This window comes from Salvia hispanica, chromosome 6 (genome assembly GCF_023119035.1).
Source record: "Salvia hispanica cultivar TCC Black 2014 chromosome 6, UniMelb_Shisp_WGS_1.0, whole genome shotgun sequence".
Classification (NCBI taxonomy): domain Eukaryota; kingdom Viridiplantae; phylum Streptophyta; class Magnoliopsida; order Lamiales; family Lamiaceae; genus Salvia; species Salvia hispanica.
Genome location: NC_062970.1, coordinates 34,885,452 through 34,907,292, shown reverse-complemented (window position 1 = coordinate 34,907,292; position 21,841 = coordinate 34,885,452). Strand labels below are relative to the sequence as shown.

Here is a 21,841-nt window from a genome sequence, read left to right as displayed (position 1 = left end):
ATTCTCTTAATTCACATCATTCTCATCACGTTCACCACCCTCAATCACTTATCAGTGCTTTTATTATGAACTCATGGGTATCAATCCTTCTGCGGCGAGCCCATTTGTTGGATTTTAGACGTTTAAGAATATTTTGAATATCTTGAGAATTCTCATTTATTCCTGGTGATATCTTGCTTGACCATCCCATGTTAGAATGATTTCAAGACTGCATAAGTAATAATCCAAACAGTTGGCAACTTTCTGTTTTCCATGTTGAACAAAAAAATTCATATGTGCTCCATCATATTCACATGTTCACACCTATAACAATATTAAGAAGAAATTATGTGCATATTTATTAACATATATAAATCGACGTCGTATATGGTCCCAGAAGTGTCCATTAAGTACATAACTAGAGAACAAATATTAGCCACAAGATTAAGAAAATCAAGGGCAGATATTCATCCATGTAATATTTGAAATTCATCCCGATTTTACATCACTATATGAATGAATTACTTCACTATAAGATGATGGGGTAAAATTGTCATTTAACAAATGAAAGTTGAGTTAAATTTGAAAAACATATCATTTTTCAAAATTCATCCTCGCGCGACTCTTCTCCTTCTCTTCTCATCATTTCGCCAATCCTCCAATCAAAAATCTAGGGTTCAATCGTTCGTCGTCATCGATCTTCGTCGCCTCCTCTACTGCGTTCACTCTCACTCTTCTCTTCCGTCTCTTTGGTGTTTCTGTAATAATTCTTTCGCTCAGCTCCTCACCGCGACTGTACCGCCGGTGTGCGCTGCTACGCTCATTTCTCTCATTTCCAAATTCTCTTTTTGCCTGCTATCGCTCTTCTCCTCTTATCTAAACCTCAAATTCTCACCCTCAACACCGATTCACTCCGCCGTCGTCGTCGCCTCATTTCATTTTCCTCAACATCCAATTCTCTCATTCCGTCGTCGAATAATGGACTCAAATCAGAAAGATTTTTCAAAATGTAAGTTGTCCTACCAATTTCGAATTCATTTTTTTATTAACATTTCTTCAGCTGATTTAAATTTCATTTTTTGAAGGTTTTAAACGTCAAAAGAAAATGCAACCGGAGGTCCTTACAGAATACTCCAAGGCTCCGATCATGAGTCATTCCTACTTTTTTTAAAAAATTTTAATTTACGATATTCCATGCTTAGAGTGAAGTGTTTGTGATCCCTGCTTATAGTGTACTGTTTTTTTATTTCAGTGAAGTAAAACGTGCTTAGAGTGAAGTGTTTGTGGTTCGTGCTTATAGTGCACTATTTTTTCATCTCAGTGAAGTAAAATGTGCATAGAGTGAAGTATTCCATGCTTAGAGTGAAGTGTTTGTGATGCATGCTTATAGTGATCTATTTTTTCATTTAAGTGAAGTAAAACGTACTTAGAGTGAAGTATTCCATGCTTAGAGTGAAGTGTTTGTGATGCATGCTTATAGTGATCTATTTTTTCATTTAAGTGAAGTAAAACGTACTTAGAGTAAAGTGTTTGTGATCCTTGCTTATAGTGCACTATTTTTCATTTCAGTGAAGTAAAACGTGCTTAGTGTGAAGTATTCCATAATTAGAGTGAAGTGTTTGTGATCCGTGCTTGTAGTGCACCATTTTTCATTTCAGTGAAGTAAAATGTGCATAGAGTGAAGTATTTCATGTGGAGTGAAGTGTTTGTGATGCATGCTTATAGCGATCTATTTTTTCATTTCAGTGAAGTAAAATGTGCATAGAGTGAAGTATTTCATGTGGAGTGAAGTGTTTGTGATGCATGCTTATAGCGATCTATTTTTTCATCTCAGTGAAGTAAAACGTGTTTAGAGTGAAGTATTTCATGCTTAGAGTGAAGTGTTTGTGATCCTTGCTTACAGTGCACTATTTTTCCATTTCAGGGAAGTAAAACGTGCTTAGAGTGAAATAATACATGGTTAGAGTGAAGTGTTTGTGATATGTGCTTATAGTGCACTATTTTTTTTCATTTCAATGAAGTAAAACGTGCTTAGAGTGAAGTGTTTGTGATCCTTGCTTATAGTGCACTATTTTTTCATCTCAATGCAGTAAAACGTGCTTAGAGTAAAGTATTCGATGCTTAGAGTGAAGTGCTTGTGATCCTTGCTTATAGTGCACTATTTTTTCATCTCAGTGATGTAAAATGTGCATAGAGTGAAGTATTCCATGGTTAGAGTGAAGTGAAGTGTTTTACCTTGTTTGTGATCCTTGCTTATAGTGCACTATTTTTTTCATCTCAGTGAAGTGTTTGTGATCCTTGCTTATAGTGCACTAATCTATACATATATAAAAGGCGAGTTTTGGCCTTTTCTTGAAATATTTATATGTTTTGTCCTTATTCTGAAATATTTATAAGTTATGGACCAATTTGAATATTTTAAGTAACTCATGAATATTTATTTAGATATTTTAATGAGCATTTGACTAATTCTTAAAGCACTACAATGACTCATTGGTGGTTACAAATATTTAAATAGAATAATGAGCATTTAACAAATTTTGTAACCTATATTGTCTTGATTTTAAAATTATGATGTTTTAATTCCATGATCTCTCATTTACTAATTTTGTACCTATAAAAGGCATAGAATTGTGGATGAAATACAATATACACACTAACAAAACATTCTTCATTCTCTCTCAAGCTCTCAACATTTTATTACACATTTTAGGAACATTGTTTTGCTCGATTTTGGAGCCCCGTCAAGTTTATAGGTGCCTAGCAGGTTTGAGATGTTATATACGTTAGGAGGAAGTCGTTTTTATCTCTGGGGAAAATATGTCAATCCGAGAGCACTAACCGTGATGTAATTTGTCTTGCGGAAAGATGGTTTTTCTTGACTAATTTTCATTGTAATTTCCATTTCATTTATTGTTGTTTTTTTCCTTTGATTACAAAAGTTAGAGTACCGCGTGTATATGGTTCCAGAATTTTATCTCAATATTTCTTACAGTTCTTAGAGAGAGAAGAATTGTAACATCCTTAACTCAAACATACATAGTATTTATCTTCATCTTTACACAATTTATTATTTTTAGTAGAGAAATATGAAGGATTGTTTTAAACATATTTTTCAAAAATGTCAACACTTAATGTAGTCTCTTTATCATTGTCCAAATAATTGTGTTTGTCTCAATTCAATTTTAAATATGTTTAAGTTAATGTCTTTAGGTGTAAAATGAATTGAGGAGTATATATTTATTGAATTTTTATTACATAGTAGTATATTTTTCTATTTTAAATCGTATATAATTATATTGTTTCTTATTTTAATTAATCGATTAACAATTTAAAATTGTATGATAAAAAAATATTCCGTCGTGCATCGCACGTGGGTTAAGAGTAGTAAATGTTAAAAGTGAAGTATTTTACCTTTGCAGTGATTCAGTTTATGCTTAGAGTGAAGTATACGATGTATGTCTTATAGTGTTTTGTGTTTTCTGATTTCAGTGAAGTGTATAGACCTTAGAGTGAAGTATATGATGATTGTTACTATGGTGAGCGGGAACAAGATTGGAAATGTATTGCCTAAAAGAAGCAGCAAGGGAATACTCCAAAAGCTAAGAGCACAGAATTGCAGCGCATTAATGTTGTCGGAAACAAACCATGAGTCATTGAATAACTTGGCGACAACATCAAAACATTATCAAGAATGTAGCAACAACACGAACATAGATGTGGAAAAATAATTTTAAACTTCAAGCGTTCATGATCATTTGTATGAAACTGATATGGTTCATAATATGTATCATTTAGTTCAATATAAAGCTCATTCGTTTCAATTAAATTCAATATTATGTTAGACTATTTACTTCACTGCAGAGCATATTTGCTTCACTATAGAACATATTTACTTCACTGTAATTCACTGTAAAGTTATTATACTTCACTATAAGCATATAATAGTTCACTATATGCACAATATACTTCACTGTAGGGACAAAAATAGTAAACAATAAGGCATGTTCAATTTACTTCAATATATGCACAATATACTTCATTGAAAATAAAAAATACAGTAGACTATAAGACATGCACAATATACTTCACTTTATGCTCAATATACTTCACTATATACACAACATACTTCACTTTATGTTCAATCTATTTAGTACACATATGAATACTTGTTAATTATTTAACAAAATATAGTTCACAACTTAAAATTGTGATCTGATAAGTTTTGGTATGAAGTGAACAACTATAGTAGTGAACTAAAACAAGTACGCAATGAACTATACATATGTAAGAAGTGAACTAAAACAAGTTTGCAACAAAATAAAACTCACTTAACATGTACGCATTGAACTAAAAACCAGTAAAAATTGAACTAATAATAAGCTAATAATGAAATAAAACTCACGTTTAGTGGACTAAAACATGTACACAGTGAACTAAAAATATGATGTTTGATATTTCAGTGAAGAATATAGTTTAAAGTGTACAGTTTTTTCATTTCAGTGAAGTATATTGAGCATATAATGATATATATTGTGCTTATAGTGAAGTATATTCTGCATGCCTTATAATGTACCATTTTTTCATTTCAGTGAAGTATATTGTGCATATAGTGATGTATATTGTGATTATAGTGAAGTATATTCTGCATGCCTTATAATGTACCCTTTTTTTCATTTCAGTGAAATATATTGTGCATATAGTGATGTATATTGTGATTATAGTGAAGTATATTATGCATGCCTTATAATGTACCGTTTTTTCATTTCAGTGAAGTATACTGAGCATATAATATGTATATTGTTCATATAGTGAAGTATATTCTCATATCCTGATTGGTCCGGTCTGGTGGTAAATCCCAAGAAATCAACTCTATTTTACCTAATGGATTTGGCAACGTCTGATATGTAGCAATTCCAGCTTCCTCAATGTGATCTAATTATAAATTGTATGATCATGTTTACTCACTATGTGGTATGCTTAACAATATGATTTGCTACATCACTATAAGCATAATATGGTTCACTGTGCTGGTAATATACTTCACTGTAAAGGTAATATACATCACTATAAGTGCACCACTTTCAATCATCTCATGATTAATTTATAAGAGTTCAAAATTTTTCTTTAGAGTTATTCTCTGCATCCTCTCTCGAAGATGATGAATCTGAATCGAAGTAATATTTGTCCAGAATTGGTATTGAGTACACATGATCGTGATGGAGTTTACACAATGGGTTCGCAATTCTGGCAGCTTTGGGATGATCGACCACATTCAATTGAAGACGTGAAATCTATTAGCCATAGACTCTGATCAAATTTAAAAATCAGAGGCTGGTCGTAATTTGAGGTAGAGTCGATCTCAATTTGAGATTGAATCTGTTTCAGAATTGATCGCAAGTTGAACAAATTAGAATTGATCGCGATTCATGTGATAATTTAACGTAGAATTGATCGCAATTTGAGTGAAATCTAATGCAGAATTGATTGTTAGTTGAAAAAAATCAAAATATGAGGAAGAATTCATCATGAAATCTGGGATGAAGTTGATCGTGAAATTTGGAATGATATCAGAATCATCTGGAATATCCTATGAAAATCACGATCCATATGAAATATGAGACAAATTATTATTTCCAAAAATGCCCCTGTTCACTTATTTCTTTATTAAATATGGACGTTTGATCACTCCTCTATGGTCCCATATATCATCGAAGTCGAGACTGTGCATCGATATGAAATGGATGAATACATCTAATAAATTAAAATATACTACTACTCCCTCCGTCCCAGGGGAGATGACCCCTTTCTTGGGCGGCACGGGATTTTATGCAACTTTATTTTGTGTGTTAAATGGAGAGAGTAAAGTAAGAGAGAGGGGATAAAGTAGAGATAAAGGGGTTTCCATTTTAAGTAATGGGTCATCTTGGTTGAGACATACCAAAAAGGAAAGTGGGTCATCTTTAATGGGACGGAGGGAGTACTATACAAGGCTGCTTTTAATATCTAAAGTTAATTAAAAATAAAAAAAATTAAATGAACTAAATTAAATGAATCATAACTTGTCTATAGTAGAAGGAGCAAAGTGAATTTGGTCTTTGAATTATTAAGTTCTCGAATACGTTCTTCATTTTTATAAATATATCCGGCAAGCTGTTGATAATGTGTTGGTGCCTTGGTGGCGATGAATTGTGACAATAAGGGCAGATAATGGTGATGGCGGCTTGTGGGGTTGAGAAATTAAGATAAAAAAAACCTAATGCAAAAATAAAATAAAAATCGACACATTCGCATAATAAAAGTTATTATAATGGAATGTGTGGGTTTGGAATTACAAAATTGTCTAAAAAGTTGGTCATAATTATTTTTTTTTCACAGAGACAAAAAAACCCTTTTATCATACTCCATATTTGTATATGTAAAATGAGTCGGATAAATCAACAGCGCCTATCACCTGATTGAAAGAAACAAAAGTAGTACTGTATAAAATAACGAAGAAGAAAATTAAAAAAATATAATCATTTGCCTAGATTTTAAAATTTAAAAAATAAAATGGTGCCACCATGCATGCACCCGTGTGAAACGCCAACCATAAGACATCTCAAGTTGTAACCTTTTTAGCTATAAACTAAAGTCGAATTTAATTTAAAGCTCAATAGTATATAAGTTGCAACTAATGTTATTGATCCAACCACTTAACATTGTGTAGTTCATTGATAATTCTCTCTTCTGTTTCAATTTCTCCATTTCAATAGCTTAGTCAAAAGATGAAAATTAAAAAAAATTATAGTTGACATGCAAACCCTAATTGTTAAGCAGGAAACAGAAGGTATATTCAGAAGCTGAGAGAGAATATTTAGGATACGTGTCAGAAGAAGAATTTGAGGCAAAGATGAAAGAGAGAATCTGCAGAAAAGGTGTGAATTGGAGGCTTGTACCTCAAGCCTTATTATAGAAAGCGACCAACCATTCATCATTGCATTCCCCGAATTCGATTCCTTTTCTTTTTCAATTTTTAACTCTTTCCTTTCTTTTCCTTTTTCCCTTTCCATTCAATTCAATTAATCTCATATCTAATTAATTTCACACTACCTAGCTATTCCTTTTTGAAATTTAACTTGATGAGGGGCATGTTATAATTTTTCCATGGAATTAAGTAATCAATTTATTATTTGTAAAAGATGAATGATTTTGTTGAAATTAAGACAAAATAAATAGCCCAAGTAATGGTGTGATATGAGAGAATCTTGATGGCTTACAGCCCACTTCAGTAAAGCTGGTAGCAAAAGAAGATTCCCATATCCCTTAAGACTTCCTTTGATATTCTTTAACAAAGAACATCTTTTCCTCCTTTAAGCTTCGTGGATTTCTATGCTCCTAATTTTGAGTCGTAGAATTAGAGTACTTCAGATATTCCCTCTCTCAATTAACCAAATAAATATATACTCTCTTTATCAATGTATGTGTGTGCGTATTATATTCTTTCTTTCATTTCAAACAAAAATGTGTTGCACTTGAACAGATATTCGCTTTATCACCTCTCTTAATGCACTTTAATGCAAGGGAATTATGCAACTTTTTAAAGTTGAAAACCCAAAAAGAAAGTTGCTGTGTGTGGGATTGATACTGAATTGCCATTTTGAATATTTCCTCACGCCCTTTATTGTATTTAATCATAATAATAAACTAATAATATGCTTTCACCGCCTTAAATCCATCCTCATCGAATCCCAAGTCACATTCAACTATGAATCTTTATTTTGTTTCCAAATTATTGACGCCGTTAATTTATCTTCTTTTATTTTACTTATTTGCGATTTTTTCTTCATTAAGTACAATTTCACGAACATTTGTACCACCAGAGATCACATTAATTATACATGCTATGATTCCCAATACCTTTTAACTAGAGACTTCTATTTACTATTTTAAATCTTAAACAACCATTATTTTTTCTTTTCTTTTTTTGTTCGTGAATCGGTTGATATGCAGCTAGCTAGGGATTCAGATTTGGATTTTTGTACATCCATAGAAATTATTATTGCATACCTATTTAAGGAAAATATATTTTAAGTTTCTTACTCTGATTCAAGTATCCAAGGTTTTTAGACAAAGTGAGGACATCAAATTTAAGGAAAATATATTTTTGTAACGATGGCTTTTTGTTCACTTTTTGCTGAACGACTATCTCTAGTCAAACATTTCTTCAAGTTGATACATATTTTCATTTAGTAGACGATTAAGATGAATTTTTTAAAATATGAGTACTAAAAAATCTCAATGGATAAATTAAGATAGCTCGATTTCTTCGAATTTGAGGAATATTGAAAGCAGGGACTATAATATCTACTGTATTATATACTTAAGCTAGGCCACATCAAGTATCAAAACCTTAACATTATCTTCTTTGTAGAATAAAAAGACATTGAACAAAATTATCCCTTAAAATATATAATTCCATTTTATGCATGTTATCGAGATGGGGATGAATATAAGTTCTCTTTTTCCTCATCCTTTTTCCATCCTATTAATTTATTCTAACTTCTTTCAATATCTCACACAACCTTCATTAAAGGGCTAAAACAAAAGGGAGTATCAACAATGTAAAGTGTGAAAAAGGAAAAGGAAAATTAAAGTAGTCCAAGACGAGAATCATTTGCTTATGGGTATTATAGTTTTTGAAGGCTCAAAATAAATAGTATTTATTTGAAACCAAGGTTCTTTGAGAAACCATTGATTCCTTCCTGCAAGAACCATTAGATATAGCCTTTTTTTGCCTTTGCTCTTTGCAAGAAGTTACCATCCCTTATCTTTTCCCCCCCTCTTTTTTCTACTTTTCTTTTTTCTTTATATTTCCATCTCCTCTTCTCTCCAAAACCCCACTTTATTCTCCCTCCAACCCAACCCTAAATACACCCCTTCTCTTTGTGTTTACAAACATTCATACCATATAATTTTAGTGTAACTCCATCTACAAACATCCATCTCTTCACGTACAAAAAAAAATTGAAGATTGCTCAATTTATGTTATAGATCAAGAAATGATGGCATCTCCATCCGAACTTAGCTTCGACACGAAACCCCAAATCTACTCCATGCTCCCAAAATCCTTAGGAGATGAAGCAAGCAACCACACACAGAAGCTCGAAGACTTCCTCAGCCGGCTGGAGGAAGAGCGCCTCAAGATCGACGCCTTCAAGCGCGAGCTCCCCCTCTGTATGCAACTCCTCGCCAACGGTAAAAACTTCAACCCTCAATTAATCAAACCTAGTTTTCTTCTTCTAGCTACTTGTTTTAATAGTGATGCTCGATGTTTGGTGGCAGCAATGGAGGCGTCGCGGCAGCAGCTGCAGTCGGAGAAGGCCAGCCAAGGCGGAGGCGGAAGGCCGGTGCTGGAAGAGTTCATTCCTCTGAAGAAATCGAATTCATCCAAGGCTGAGATGGGCGAAGATAAAGCTAACTGGATGACATCTGCGCAGCTATGGAATGAGGGGGCCAAGGGCCCCCAGTCTCCATTGGCGACGTCGTCGCCTCAAGAGACAGAGATCAAGCTTGCCTTGAATTGCAAGCAGAGAGCGAACGGGAGCGGCGGTTTGCTCCCGTTTTCGCCCCCGGGTGAGGCGTATCCGGAGCTAGCCCTCGCCTCGTCCCACAAGGAGGAGATGGACGAGAAGAGGAGCTCTTCGGAGACGAAGAGGGACAGCGTGGACAAGGAGCAGGCGACGAATGGTGCGCAGACTCACCGGAAGGCGAGGAGGTGCTGGTCGCCGGATTTGCACCGCCGCTTTGTTAATGCGCTCCACATGTTGGGTGGCTCACAAGGTAGAGTTTTTTTTCTTTTTAAAAAAAAAAAAAAAAAATCTCAGATCAGGCTTATAATTGATGTTATTGTTGGCAGTAGCTACTCCCAAACAAATAAGAGAACTGATGAAGGTGGATGGCTTGACCAATGATGAAGTTAAAAGTCATTTGCAGGTGAGTCTCTCTCTAAAAAAGCACAAAAAATCAAATCAAAACTGGGACATTCATGCTACAATAAAAAAAAGAAAAAGAAAAAGAAAAGAGTGTATCGTGTGTGTGTTGTACTTTAGTGAGTAGACACATCACATAAATGAAACTCCGTAAATCTGAATCAAAGTTTGTGAAAGCAGAAATACAGACTGCACACACGAAGGCCGAGCCCGAGCCCACAAGCGGCGGTGACAGCGGCCCCTCAGGTGGTGGTCCTAGGGGGCATATGGGTCCCACAGGAGTACGGAGGGGCACAGGCCGCCCTCTACGGAGCCGCCCCATTCAACGCGCCCATGCAGCAAGACATGTACCCGGCCATAGCGCCGCCACACGCCGCCGCAATCCAGCACCAGCATCTGCAGTTGTACAACAAGCCGCCTCCCGTGACGCAGAGGAACAGCTCTCCCGGCAGCGGAGGAGACCCGTCTGAGAGCATCGAGGACGGGAAGTCGGAGAGTGGGAGCTGGAAGGCGGACAGCGGCGGGGATAACAGCGGAGAGAGGAGGAGAGTGGACGGAGAAGAGAGTAATGCAAGTGTTGTTAGTCTCAAGTTCTGATTATTGATCGAATATTTTATTTAACCGTGATTTAGCTAGCCCAATGATCGAAATTTTTTAGGTTTAGATTTTTTTTGGATGTTCAAGTCCATAAGTTTGACAGGTGTTGTTGTGTTTTGAAGTTGGAAGTTGGAACCCTTAATTTATTAGTATATGCTTCTAAATAATGAAATGTAATTTCAACTTTTGCTCTATTCAATTCAACTTTTGTAGTACTTCACATTTTGGAAGCAATAAGAGTCTAAGACATTCAGATCCATTCAAAGGTTCTCTAATTCAGCTAAACTAGTGAAGCTTATTAACTAACCTAAATTTGGTGGGAGCACCTTATAACTAAATACTACTCCTATATCTTACTCCCTCCGTTCCATAGTAATGGAGGCGAAACTTTTCGACACGGAGATTAAGAAAAATTGTGTTAGGTGAGTTAAATAAAGAGACAATAAAGTAGAAAATGAAAAAGGTAGAGAGATGAAGAGAGAACAAAAGTAAGAGAGAGTAAAGTAAGTGTGGAAAAATGTGTTGACTTTTACTGAAAATGGAAATGACTCTATTACTATGTAACGTACCAAAATGACAAAATGACTCTATTACTATAAAATGAAAGAAGTATAATACAGTGTAGTTGGTAGATAGTAATACCTTATTAAGTTTCAAACTATATAGGAGTACTATATTTTTTTATAATGAAATAAGGATGTTTAGAAACGCAATTGAATAAAATAATTTATATTTAAAAGAGATTAATTGATATTTTAGTACAGATTTAAATTTAGAAAATCCAGTTAAACTCAATTATAATTGGTTAACCTCATTTATCTTGAGATATTCGATCGGGAAATAAATCTCGAGCTTGATAATACTGAAACAGCTTAATGGTTGAATTTTTTTATTATATAAATTTGGTTTAGTTTTAATCACTATATATAATATTCTCTACAGGGGAGCACTATGGTGCCACCATAGATAGGATAACACTATATCACCAATATAGTCCGTTAGATCTCATTTATGGACGCCTAGGATTAAATTTCATGAATAGAACACGGGTTGCAGTATACTGTATTAGATATTGCAGTCGTGATAAACTGTAATATTGTTGTGGTAAGACTGCAATATTCAATGAATAACACTGCGATCTGGTAACGTAAAATTAGAAATTTTCTATTTTACCCCTCCGCGTTTTTACACGTGGCAGCATGACAAGCACGCGATTTTCAGATCCAATGCCCTAAAATGGTGGTATGGTGTTACAATAAAGAGGGTTGTCATCTTCATACATCTCATTCTCTCTATATCCCTCAAATTTTGTCGACATTTGTCATGTCGTCAATCCATAAAATATTGTCCATTTTTTTAAATCTTTCCTCTAACTCATTACACTCATATTCTGTTATAAAATAAAACTAATACAGTATACAAAAATGAGACTCACATTCCACTAATTTTTTCAACTCCCAATTCTTCACACTTCATAAAACCCACTCCGAATCGATTGTGGCCTACGTTAGTGGACGGAAAAAGTATAATACAGCAACCTAAAATGTTTTGTCTATGCTTGTCTAAAACTCTACAATGTTTCAACGTTTAAGACGTAGTTTCTTGGTTCAACATTTGTCTAAAGTATATAATTACCATACCATTTAAATATTCGGTCAGTTTTGTGATTTTAGGCAAATCTTGGACCACCTTAGACCTTGCTAGTCATAGAGTTGATTGGGGTTATTCACAAGTGTTCCTAATAACCCTCACTAAAATAATTTTATAAAATTTTTCCTTTATAATGTATCAAAGTTTAATACTCCATAAATAATTGTTCGAAAGCCCCTAAAAATGATCTAAATAACCTAAATACATGCAATAAAATACAATTAGGAATCATAGCATCTATTGATATTTTTTTCTGAGTCCGCCTTGTTCCTTAATCCTAGCAAATGATTGCGTTGGGTTTAATTTTTGGTATTTCGTTCATGCTATTATAGTGATTAGTGTCGGAAAATTATATCCAACTAAATAACACTGATTTTTGTCATTATGAAATCGAAAATGTAACAAAATTATGTCATAACATACATTTATATATAATGGTGTGTATATTTCCAAGTTTTCAGATAATAGTCCATTAATATGTCTTGAAAAGCCCAGCCCAAGCTTTAGCCTAAACACAATCATATTCTACAAAATGCTGGTCCGGCCCGATAGATTTGTTCTTTAAAATTTCAAGCACTTTGCTCTTTGTACTAGTATAAAAAAATCATGCTTTCAAATTTTACGATTTTAAAACTACAACTTATCCGTGTATGTGTATTTCTGTAGGATTAAAATCATATACTACCACATTATCCTAATACAACAGTGGATATGATTTTATTTCAGGAAGAAATAATTACACCAAAAGCTTAGTATCCTATGAATAATGTAACAATCCCAATATGACATATTACAACAAACTTAGACTACATAACTATCAATGTCATATACCATCACATGATTCACATTAATAAACAAATCAAACGTTAGACAAAACATAATCAGAAGTGAGAGGGTTGAACACATCCGATGCATTCCTCTCAATCAACTCTAATTGCCCTCTCAATAGATGCATGTACACTACCCAATCCCCGTTGCCCTTCGCACTCGGCATCGGCATCACGTATCCCGATTTCCCACCCCACGGGAAATCATACGACCCAAAGACCGGTCGACCCCACCCAAAGTCCATTTTTCCCACGGGGAACATTTTCCCCGACGACACCACCACCGCGGGCTCCTCCTCCGTCACCCTCGCCGCATAAATCTTCGCCAGCGCTGGCTCCGGCCGCCGCTCCTCCACCCAATCAATCAACCCTAGGAAATGCTCCTTACCCGCTGCGGCCCGCAAAATCGCGTGAACCTCACTGGCCACCCAATTCAGCCCTTTCTCACTCAAATCCCTAAATTTCTTCTCCCCAAATGGGATGGACAAAACATTGCCGAAATACGGATTGATGAGCTTCGCCTTATCGGCGTCTCCGTCGATCAATCGGCTCCTCCCATCGACGACGATCCCGAGGCGGCATACATTATCACGGCAGGAATTGTCATCGGAGATTACGGTTTTCCAGAGGAAGGCGGAGAAGGCCTCGAGCTTGGTTATTGGAGTGTGTTTGGAGTTTCCGGCGTTGGCCTCTTGCTGGAGCTCTACGATGCGGTCGGCCTTGATGTAGTAGATGCGGCTGATTGCGGATTCGGCGCCGTCGTCGTCGTCGGAGTGATCGGGAGGTAGGTCGGAGAGGGTGACGAACATGTCGTCGGCGGAGCGGTCGAAGCGGCCGGGGCGTCTGGGGAGGAGGAGGGAGCGGCGGAAGGAGGGAGGCTGGGATAGCTGCTTGCAACGCGTCATCTCCGCCCATGAGACGAGGAACATGTTGGCGGAGTAAGCGTCTGCCACCTGATGAGAGACGGCGCACGCCACCACTATTCCGCCGCGTTTCAGTTGAGTTACCTATTTTTAAACCATGATTCAAAAATCAAAATTATCACATGTTCTAATAATTATGGTTATACAAGCTATTGTATTATAACATGTCCCACAATTTTTTGTTTTGTTGTATAATTACAATACTATGGAATCAAACATGTTTCATGATTTTGTTTTGGTTGGATGAGTGACTGTGTGAGATATTGTGATTCATTCATTCGAGTGGCTAATAATTAATGCACAATATTGTAGTACTAAAAAAATATATACTTTTTTCTCAAAAATTTCGGTTTAGACATATATAGCTAGGCAGGCACGTTGAAAATGAAAACAAACATCTGGCGAGAAATACAAATATGAAAATTACAAAATAAAATAAGTCTAGGTAGTTGGGATGAGGGCCAGGGGTATAGAAATAATTGGTATGAATTCATTGGGAAATCGTATGAATTCAAAAATCACAAATTTTGTAAAATAGGTGAATTCATTCAACAAGTGTGATATGTAAAATAATACTGTAATTTTTAACCAATAATTAATCTTGTAGGGTATATAACCCTTTTACGTCACCAAAAACCTGGGATGGCAGATGTTTCTCCAATAATTCAAGATGCACGTTCAAACCAAAAACAAAACCAATTTTTTTAAAAAAAATAGTACTAAAACATAAAATGACCTGTACGGCAAGAACGCCGTGCTTTTTGAGCGGCACGAGCTTGCCGGCGACGCAGTCATCGGGGTTATAGAGATTAAGATCCTCGAGGGCAGCGTCGGAGACAGCCTCCACGAAATCAACGCCGCTGTTGTTGCAGAGGAGCTCGGGCTCGCCGGCGCCGTTCCTGACCAGCACGCCGGCGAAGGCGTAATAGGAGACCAAGGTGAGCGCCAGAGCCTTCTTCAGCGCCCCCACAATCTGCGAGAAATGCTGCTCCGTTTCGTCGTGCTCGTAGCAGAAGAAGACGCCGAAGTCCACCGCCGGCAACAGCAGGTCAAGGTTGGAGAGCGGCAGCCAGTGCTCCTGCATAGGCAGCGCCGCCGCCACCTTCTCCGTTTTGCACACTTTCACCTCAAATAAGCTCATTTCTTTCTTTATAGTCTTTTTTTTAGTTTAAGAGAGAGAGGGGGTAATGAAGTGGTGTGTTTTGATTGAAGAATTGTGTTGTATTTATAGTGGAATTTGCAATTTACTAATTTTAGTAGGTAAGAAGAATCTGTTTCGTCAAGTATATATGGGATTCGAGATACTCGTAGTGTATATGAGTTTGTGATTTAAAAATATTGTGAATATAAAGAAAAAAAAGGGCGGCCTAGCTACACTTGTCATATTGATTTGACTCCACACAAGTCATCCATACATAATACATTTGCTTATTCCGTCGGCTGGGTTCATTAGTTTCTTCGTATATTTCATTTTTGCACGTTTGTATTGCTCGATTATAAACATTTATTGTATAAAATATAAATAATAACTAATTGGTAGTATGACTTTTACACATTTAATAATTTACAACACTGCTAAGTTCATTAACTGGCAATTCAAATCAGAGGTTATAAAATAGACATAATTTCATCATTCTTGAAGACACGAGTTTAAGGTCCAGAAAATCAGTAGTACCATTTTCAGTCGCAATTTATTTTTTCCTTGTCGAATCAGTATTATTTTTTGGAACTTATTTTTATCTATTTTTATGTTATTTCTCTTTTAATTTTTACATTACTATAGAACAAAAAAATTGCAAAATAAGAAAAAACATAGATTGAAAACACTACAATAAAAATTACATCGGCGCAGAGGTCATCACCTTCACATTATAGAAATGCTTTTATTGATTATGCATTGGAGATATCACACATCCTCGCTTACATAAACGTCTTAGGATGACATGAGTTGTTACTAGCATTCCAATAACAAGGTAATTTTTTTATGTCGTGTATTGGTCTTTTGATAGAGTAGTTAATATCCGAGGGCCCGAGGCTAAAGGTGTTGCGCATAAGTTCATCATGACACTAACCCTTAAACTTCTGTCCATAAGCCCATAAAATAAGTATGGCTTTTTCTTGCATGCGTGAATTAGTCTAGTCTAGTGATAGAGTGGTTAATCTACAAGACCAAATTAAAATCTCGGATTCAAGTCATTGTTACACTGCCTTTAAAAGTTTCTATTCATACACTTTCTTCTTCCCAAAATAAGTTTGGGAATATATATGTATTTATACTAGTAAAATAAACAGGAATTCCTGTTTTAATAATTAAAGTGCATGGGTAGAAATATTTTCATGGAATTAGAGAGCTAGGGGATATGTATGTATGTATACTAGTAAAATTCTTAGGAAACCTGCGTTAATAGTTAGTGGGTATAGAAATATTTTCATGGAAGTATGTAAAATAAATAGGAAATAATAATTAAAGTGGGTGGAAATATTTTCATGGAATTAGAGAGCATGGGGAAGTGGGTGGATATATTTGACCAAATTTAAACCTTATCTTTTGTGTTATAACATCATACCATGAATATTATATACACTAGTAATAATTATTATACGTATATATAGAAATGTAATCAAATGCAAACTCTAAATATTGTATAAGCTTCAAATTATGATCAAATCATAATTGAAATTCGTGCAATATATGAGTTTGTATTTTATCACTGTATATATATAATAGACTATCCCTGTAACGAACATATATAGAGGTGTAACTAAATTTATACCTTATCATTTGCCCTAACATCAAACCATGGACATTAATGCACTCGTAAGAACATGAATATATATTATATAATGTTCATTTATGAGAGTATATAATATCCATAGTTTTTTTATTTTTTATTTTTTATGGTTAAATAGAACATAATTTAAAGGTCGTGCGACGGAAGACTAGAACCCGAGACCTTTGGCTTGGCCAACTCACACATATCCATAGTTTGTTATTATGCATATAAAACCGTTTTCACATTATAATATTTAATATGAGTGCATAGGGTTATACTAAAATAACAACCCAAATTAACATGACAATCTACCAACAATGAGGACTCTTGGATTTAAGAGCAGATTCAACCTTAGAATGTCATGTGGCAGACTTGCTTGCCTATGTATCACGGATTGCTTGATTATCTCTGATTTCGTATCGCAGATTACTTGGAACCATAGGCTTACTTGCCTTTGTATCACGGATTGCTTGATTATTTCATTGCTTGGAAACATATGTTGAGTTGCTTGCTTATATATCACAAATTGTTTGTTTATGTATCGCAGATTGCTCGCCTAGATTGTCATTTTAACTATGGTGTAACCATAGTACTCTGATTTCGTATCCCAAATTTTTTGGAACTTAATGCTAAGTTGTTTGCCTAGATTGTCATGTTAACTATGATATCACCCTAACGCATCCCGCATATAATATTCATAGTTTGTTATTATGCATATAAAACCGTTTTGACATTAAAGCACCCCTGTGTATACTAGTAAAATAAATAGGAAACCTGCTTTATTAATTGAAAGTGGTGAGAAATATTTTCATGGAATTAAATAGCTTGGGGATATCTATGTATACTAGTAAAATAAATAGGAACTCCTGTTTTAATAATTAAAGTGGTAGAAATATTGTCATGGAATTAGAGAGCTTGGTAATATGCATGTATATATTCTAGTAAAATAATTGGGAAACCTGCTTTAATAATTAATGGGTAGAAATATTTTCATGGAAGTAGTAAAATAAATAGGAAACCTTCTTCAATAATTAAAGTGGGTAGAAATATTTTCATGGAAATAGAGAGCTTGGGGATATGTATATAATACTATGTCAACTAGTAAAATAAATACGAAACCTGATTGACCATGCACCTGGCTGCTATCTTTTGAGATTGCTCTATCACAAAATATAATTACTAGCAGTACTATATTTTATTAATATAAGAACACACTAAATTATGCGGCACCCCATTAGTAAATATTCCAATTTGGATGGATGGTCATCACGTGTCTGATCTTGACTGGAATTTGGTAGGTCAAAATAAATATATATCCAGCTCACAATCTAGGAATAAAAACAATTCTTATAAGAATGGGCAAAAATATATATTTAAAAACTTTAAGAATTTAAAGAGAGGAATTTAACAACAGATTAAATAAATTTATATATTAAGTATATATGGGGAAATTTGAAGGGGCATTATAGTGGTGAGGCCAAGATTTTGGCAATTGACCCAAATCTCTGTTAATAGTGGAAATGTTTCTAATTTGTTATCAGCATCATCAGAATAAATAGCAAAACTTTAAATAAAGTTTACTGATATTATGTGATATTTATTTACATATTTATAGTATTGGAAACTTATTTATTTACAGATTGCTAATATAATAACTTTATGATCTTAGATTAAAAGTATATACACGTGATGCGAAAATATTACTTTACGGCTTTACCTAATAAATGTCTGAGTAATTAATTATGTGATCTTAAAAGCCATAACTTAATCATTTTAAATGAAAATTTCTCGTAAATTTATTGGCATGTGAGTTTAGTGCAAGACAGTGATAAAACATAATCTTATGACAAATTTATCGGCATGCTAATTTATTGAAAAAAAAATTTGATATTATTTCAAAATTATCATTCTTCTTCCATTTTGTCATCCTTCACTTTGTTTTTTTTATTTCAATATTATATTTAATTTTATAAAATTAAATTTTAAATTTTGATTTTTAAATATCAATAAAATTTTTAATTAAACTATTAATTCATGGACACTATAAATATTGATTGAAACTATTAATTTTTATTATTTAATATAATATTCAGCTGAATTGAAGTACACACAAATAATATTAATCATGATGGAAAAATAAGAGCTATTCTATTTAGCCTTCGTTCGGTTGTTATAATTGCTTGTGATTGAATATTATGAAGTTGACTAAAAATTTTATATAGGAGTATTTTTGTTGAAAATTACTAGTAAATTTTGATTGTTTTCAAATTAATAAACAAAAATTATATTAGTCTTACATTAGATGCATATTTATTTCAGAATAAATCGTGTTATATGATATATTTATGATTAAAGCTATTAAATATTGATTAAAACTAAGTCGTTGTCATATTGATTAAATATTATACACTTTCAAATATTGATTATGACTATTAATTTTTTTTATTTAATAATTTTTGTAATTAAAAAAATTTATTGATATTTAAAAATTAAAATTTAAAATTTTGTAAAATTAAATCTAATATTGAAATAAAGAAACAAAGTGAAGGATGACAAAAGGGAAGAAGAATGATAATTTTGAAATAATATCAAATTTAGTACATAACTGAAATAATATCATATTTAAAATGTTAAAAGTGTAAAAAGACCAAATTGCCCAAACCCCCCAAAACCCCTCAAAAGGGCATTTTCGTACCAAAAAAAGCCAAAAGGACCAATTTCGAGATAAACCCTAATAGTATCAATCCTTTTTTATAATTGGAAAATATATAGCATGATTTATCGAACCTAATTTACTGTTTATTTTTAAATTTTATTTAAAGACTTTGAGGCAATGGAAACAACTTGTCATACCATATACACTATCAATTACTCAGAATTAAAATTTTTAAATTTGAAGTATGGTTTGTGCATGATCTGCTAGCATGCTACTTATAGTACATTGCTGTTCACATTTTTTGTGTTTAATTTAATGCCAGCCGTTTCATTTTTAATTTTGGTTCAAAGTTCAAACTATAGAATAGCTGTAGCTCTCCAAACCTATTAACTTATTATTATTATTTCGGCTAATTGTCAATCATTTCGGAATTTGACAATTTGACATGTTATAATAGTGTGTATTTGGCTTTCCACATTGTTGAAAAATTAAAAACTCTATTTTTTCCGATCAGCTTGGAATGACATATTCAGAGCAGCACGTTGGTGATGTTGTACAAAATAAAAGATGATGGTTTTATTGCAATATTTCAAAAGTTTCGTTAAAAACTTAAAATGAAAAAATAAGAGCGCATTATTAAATTAGCCGTTATTACTTTTATTTAAGGCAAAAAAACGTTTTGCGTTCTTTCCACATACTATATTCGACTTTTTTAAATGCCATAAAATATCACCTTTGGATTAATATAAAAAAATCATGCCTTTTAATTTAAGATATTGCCTCGATCGTAACATTTTAATATCTTCCAGTAGATATATAATTTTAAAATTGAAACATAATGCTATTATTCTTCTAAAAAGGACAATTGATCTTTAAAATCACAAATTTTGGACAAAAATTGTGATTTTTCACGAACTTAAAACTTTGTTATAAAAATCATGAACTTAGTGTTTGTAGTGAATTTACTACGTACAAATTCATTTTTTCCCAAATTGAACCAAACTCATGGAAAATTTACTATTATGCTTAAATTTATGATTTTCACGACAAAATTGTATGTTCGTGAAAAATATCATATTTCACCAAAATTTTTGATTAAATAGAGCAAATGGACTTATTTAAAATTTATTCTTTGTCACTTCGTCCGTACACAAAGTTTCCTACATTTTAAACGGTTTTTATCTCATAATCCGATAATCATTTGTCATGTTACTTTAAAAGTGTTTGCGCGCAATCAAATAGAAGTAGTACTTTCATTTTCTTTACCATAAAATTTCAAATCCAAGTAATCTCATATTGTCATCTAATTAATGCAGTAGTATTCATGTCAAATAATATTGTGTATCAAATATTTAAATTAGGAAACTCTGTAATAGAATAGAATAACCACTGCATCAAAAATTTTCTCAAAACGGAACTCTAGACTATTTTTAATTTTCATTAACAAAAACTTATTACTAACATAGGCATAAATCTTCTCACAATTCGAGTGAGATGCGTCATATACTATATTTGTATATAAGAAAAATAAATTTATAAATTATTTGTATTTTTGTAGTATAAATTTAACAAATAGTTTTATCATATGTGCAAAGATAATACAGCTATATTGATCGCTAAAATCACAAATTTTAGAAAAAAATTAGTATTTTTCATTAACTTAAAATTTGATGGTAAAACTCAAGAACTTAGGTTTGTAATCAATTTCGCATGAGTTAATTTGGTTTTAATTTGGGGAAACCGAACTCGTGGGGGATTCAATATAAAGCGTGTATTTATGATATTTGCAACTAAATTTTTAGTTCATAAAAAATACTACTACTACTACTAAATTCTGACCATAATTTTGTGACTATTTCGTCTGAATATGAATGAGGTGGAACGTTATGTGTCTTCCCCACATTCCTGAGAACAACATTATTTTTCATGAGAATGTAACAACCAAAACTGTTTCTTGTCACAGTTTGCTAACCACTAAGATATTTCATATTTTCAATGCTAGAAAACTGACTTCGCCGACACTATGAAAATAATGTTGCAACGTTCTATATCATTATCTTATGGAGTAGTATAGATTAATAATACTATATATGAAGAAAGGTTCAGACGGGGCGAAATTTTTTATATTTTCCCTAGTAGTACTATTATTCAGCCAAAAATAAAGTAAACGAAAATTAAAATAAAATAATGAATGATATGAACCGTTTGTTGTAACTGCACACACCAATATCAACAAATCGACGTAAAAAAATGTTGGAATTGACCAGTGATTAAATAAGCACTATAAGAAAAGAAAATTGTTCTAACTGTTGAGATTTCTCAACTATCAATGTTGGTTAGATGTTGTTTTTAGTCGAAATAAGTAGCTCTAAATATTCCTAAATTGACTTGGGCTAAGCCCATCTACATAATGTATAGGCCCCACGTCCCAATCAAGTTATATAGTTAAATTAATCTCATTTTT

General features: G+C 33.3%; 2 protein-coding genes across 3 annotated transcripts; one reads left to right on the top strand and one right to left on the bottom strand.

Moving 5' to 3' along the window:
* The first annotated feature begins 8,726 nt into the window (after nucleotides 1–8,726).
* LOC125192337 (myb family transcription factor EFM) lies at nucleotides 8,727–10,746 on the top strand. Of its 2 annotated transcripts, none has more exons than XM_048089877.1 (4): nucleotides 8,727–9,216; nucleotides 9,304–9,801; nucleotides 9,881–9,954; nucleotides 10,131–10,746. In XM_048089877.1, the coding sequence occupies exons 1-4, from the start codon at nucleotides 9,021–9,023 to the stop codon at nucleotides 10,545–10,547; spliced, it is 1,185 nt and encodes a 394-aa protein (XP_047945834.1). In that variant the 5' UTR covers nucleotides 8,727–9,020; the 3' UTR covers nucleotides 10,548–10,746. The 2 variants fall into 2 exon arrangements, with proteins under 2 accessions (XP_047945834.1, XP_047945833.1); XM_048089876.1 differs by having other exon boundaries at nucleotides 8,728–9,216; nucleotides 9,878–9,954.
* Nucleotides 10,747–12,892: 2,146 nt separating this feature from the next.
* Nucleotides 12,893–15,144, bottom strand: LOC125193457 (coniferyl alcohol acyltransferase-like). The gene is made up of 2 exons (XM_048091245.1): nucleotides 14,684–15,144; nucleotides 12,893–14,031 (listed from the first exon to the last, which is right to left on the bottom strand). The coding sequence occupies exons 1-2, from the start codon at nucleotides 15,086–15,088 to the stop codon at nucleotides 13,057–13,059; spliced, it is 1,380 nt and encodes a 459-aa protein (XP_047947202.1). The 5' UTR covers nucleotides 15,089–15,144; the 3' UTR covers nucleotides 12,893–13,056.
* Nucleotides 15,145–21,841: the final 6,697 nt, after the last annotated feature.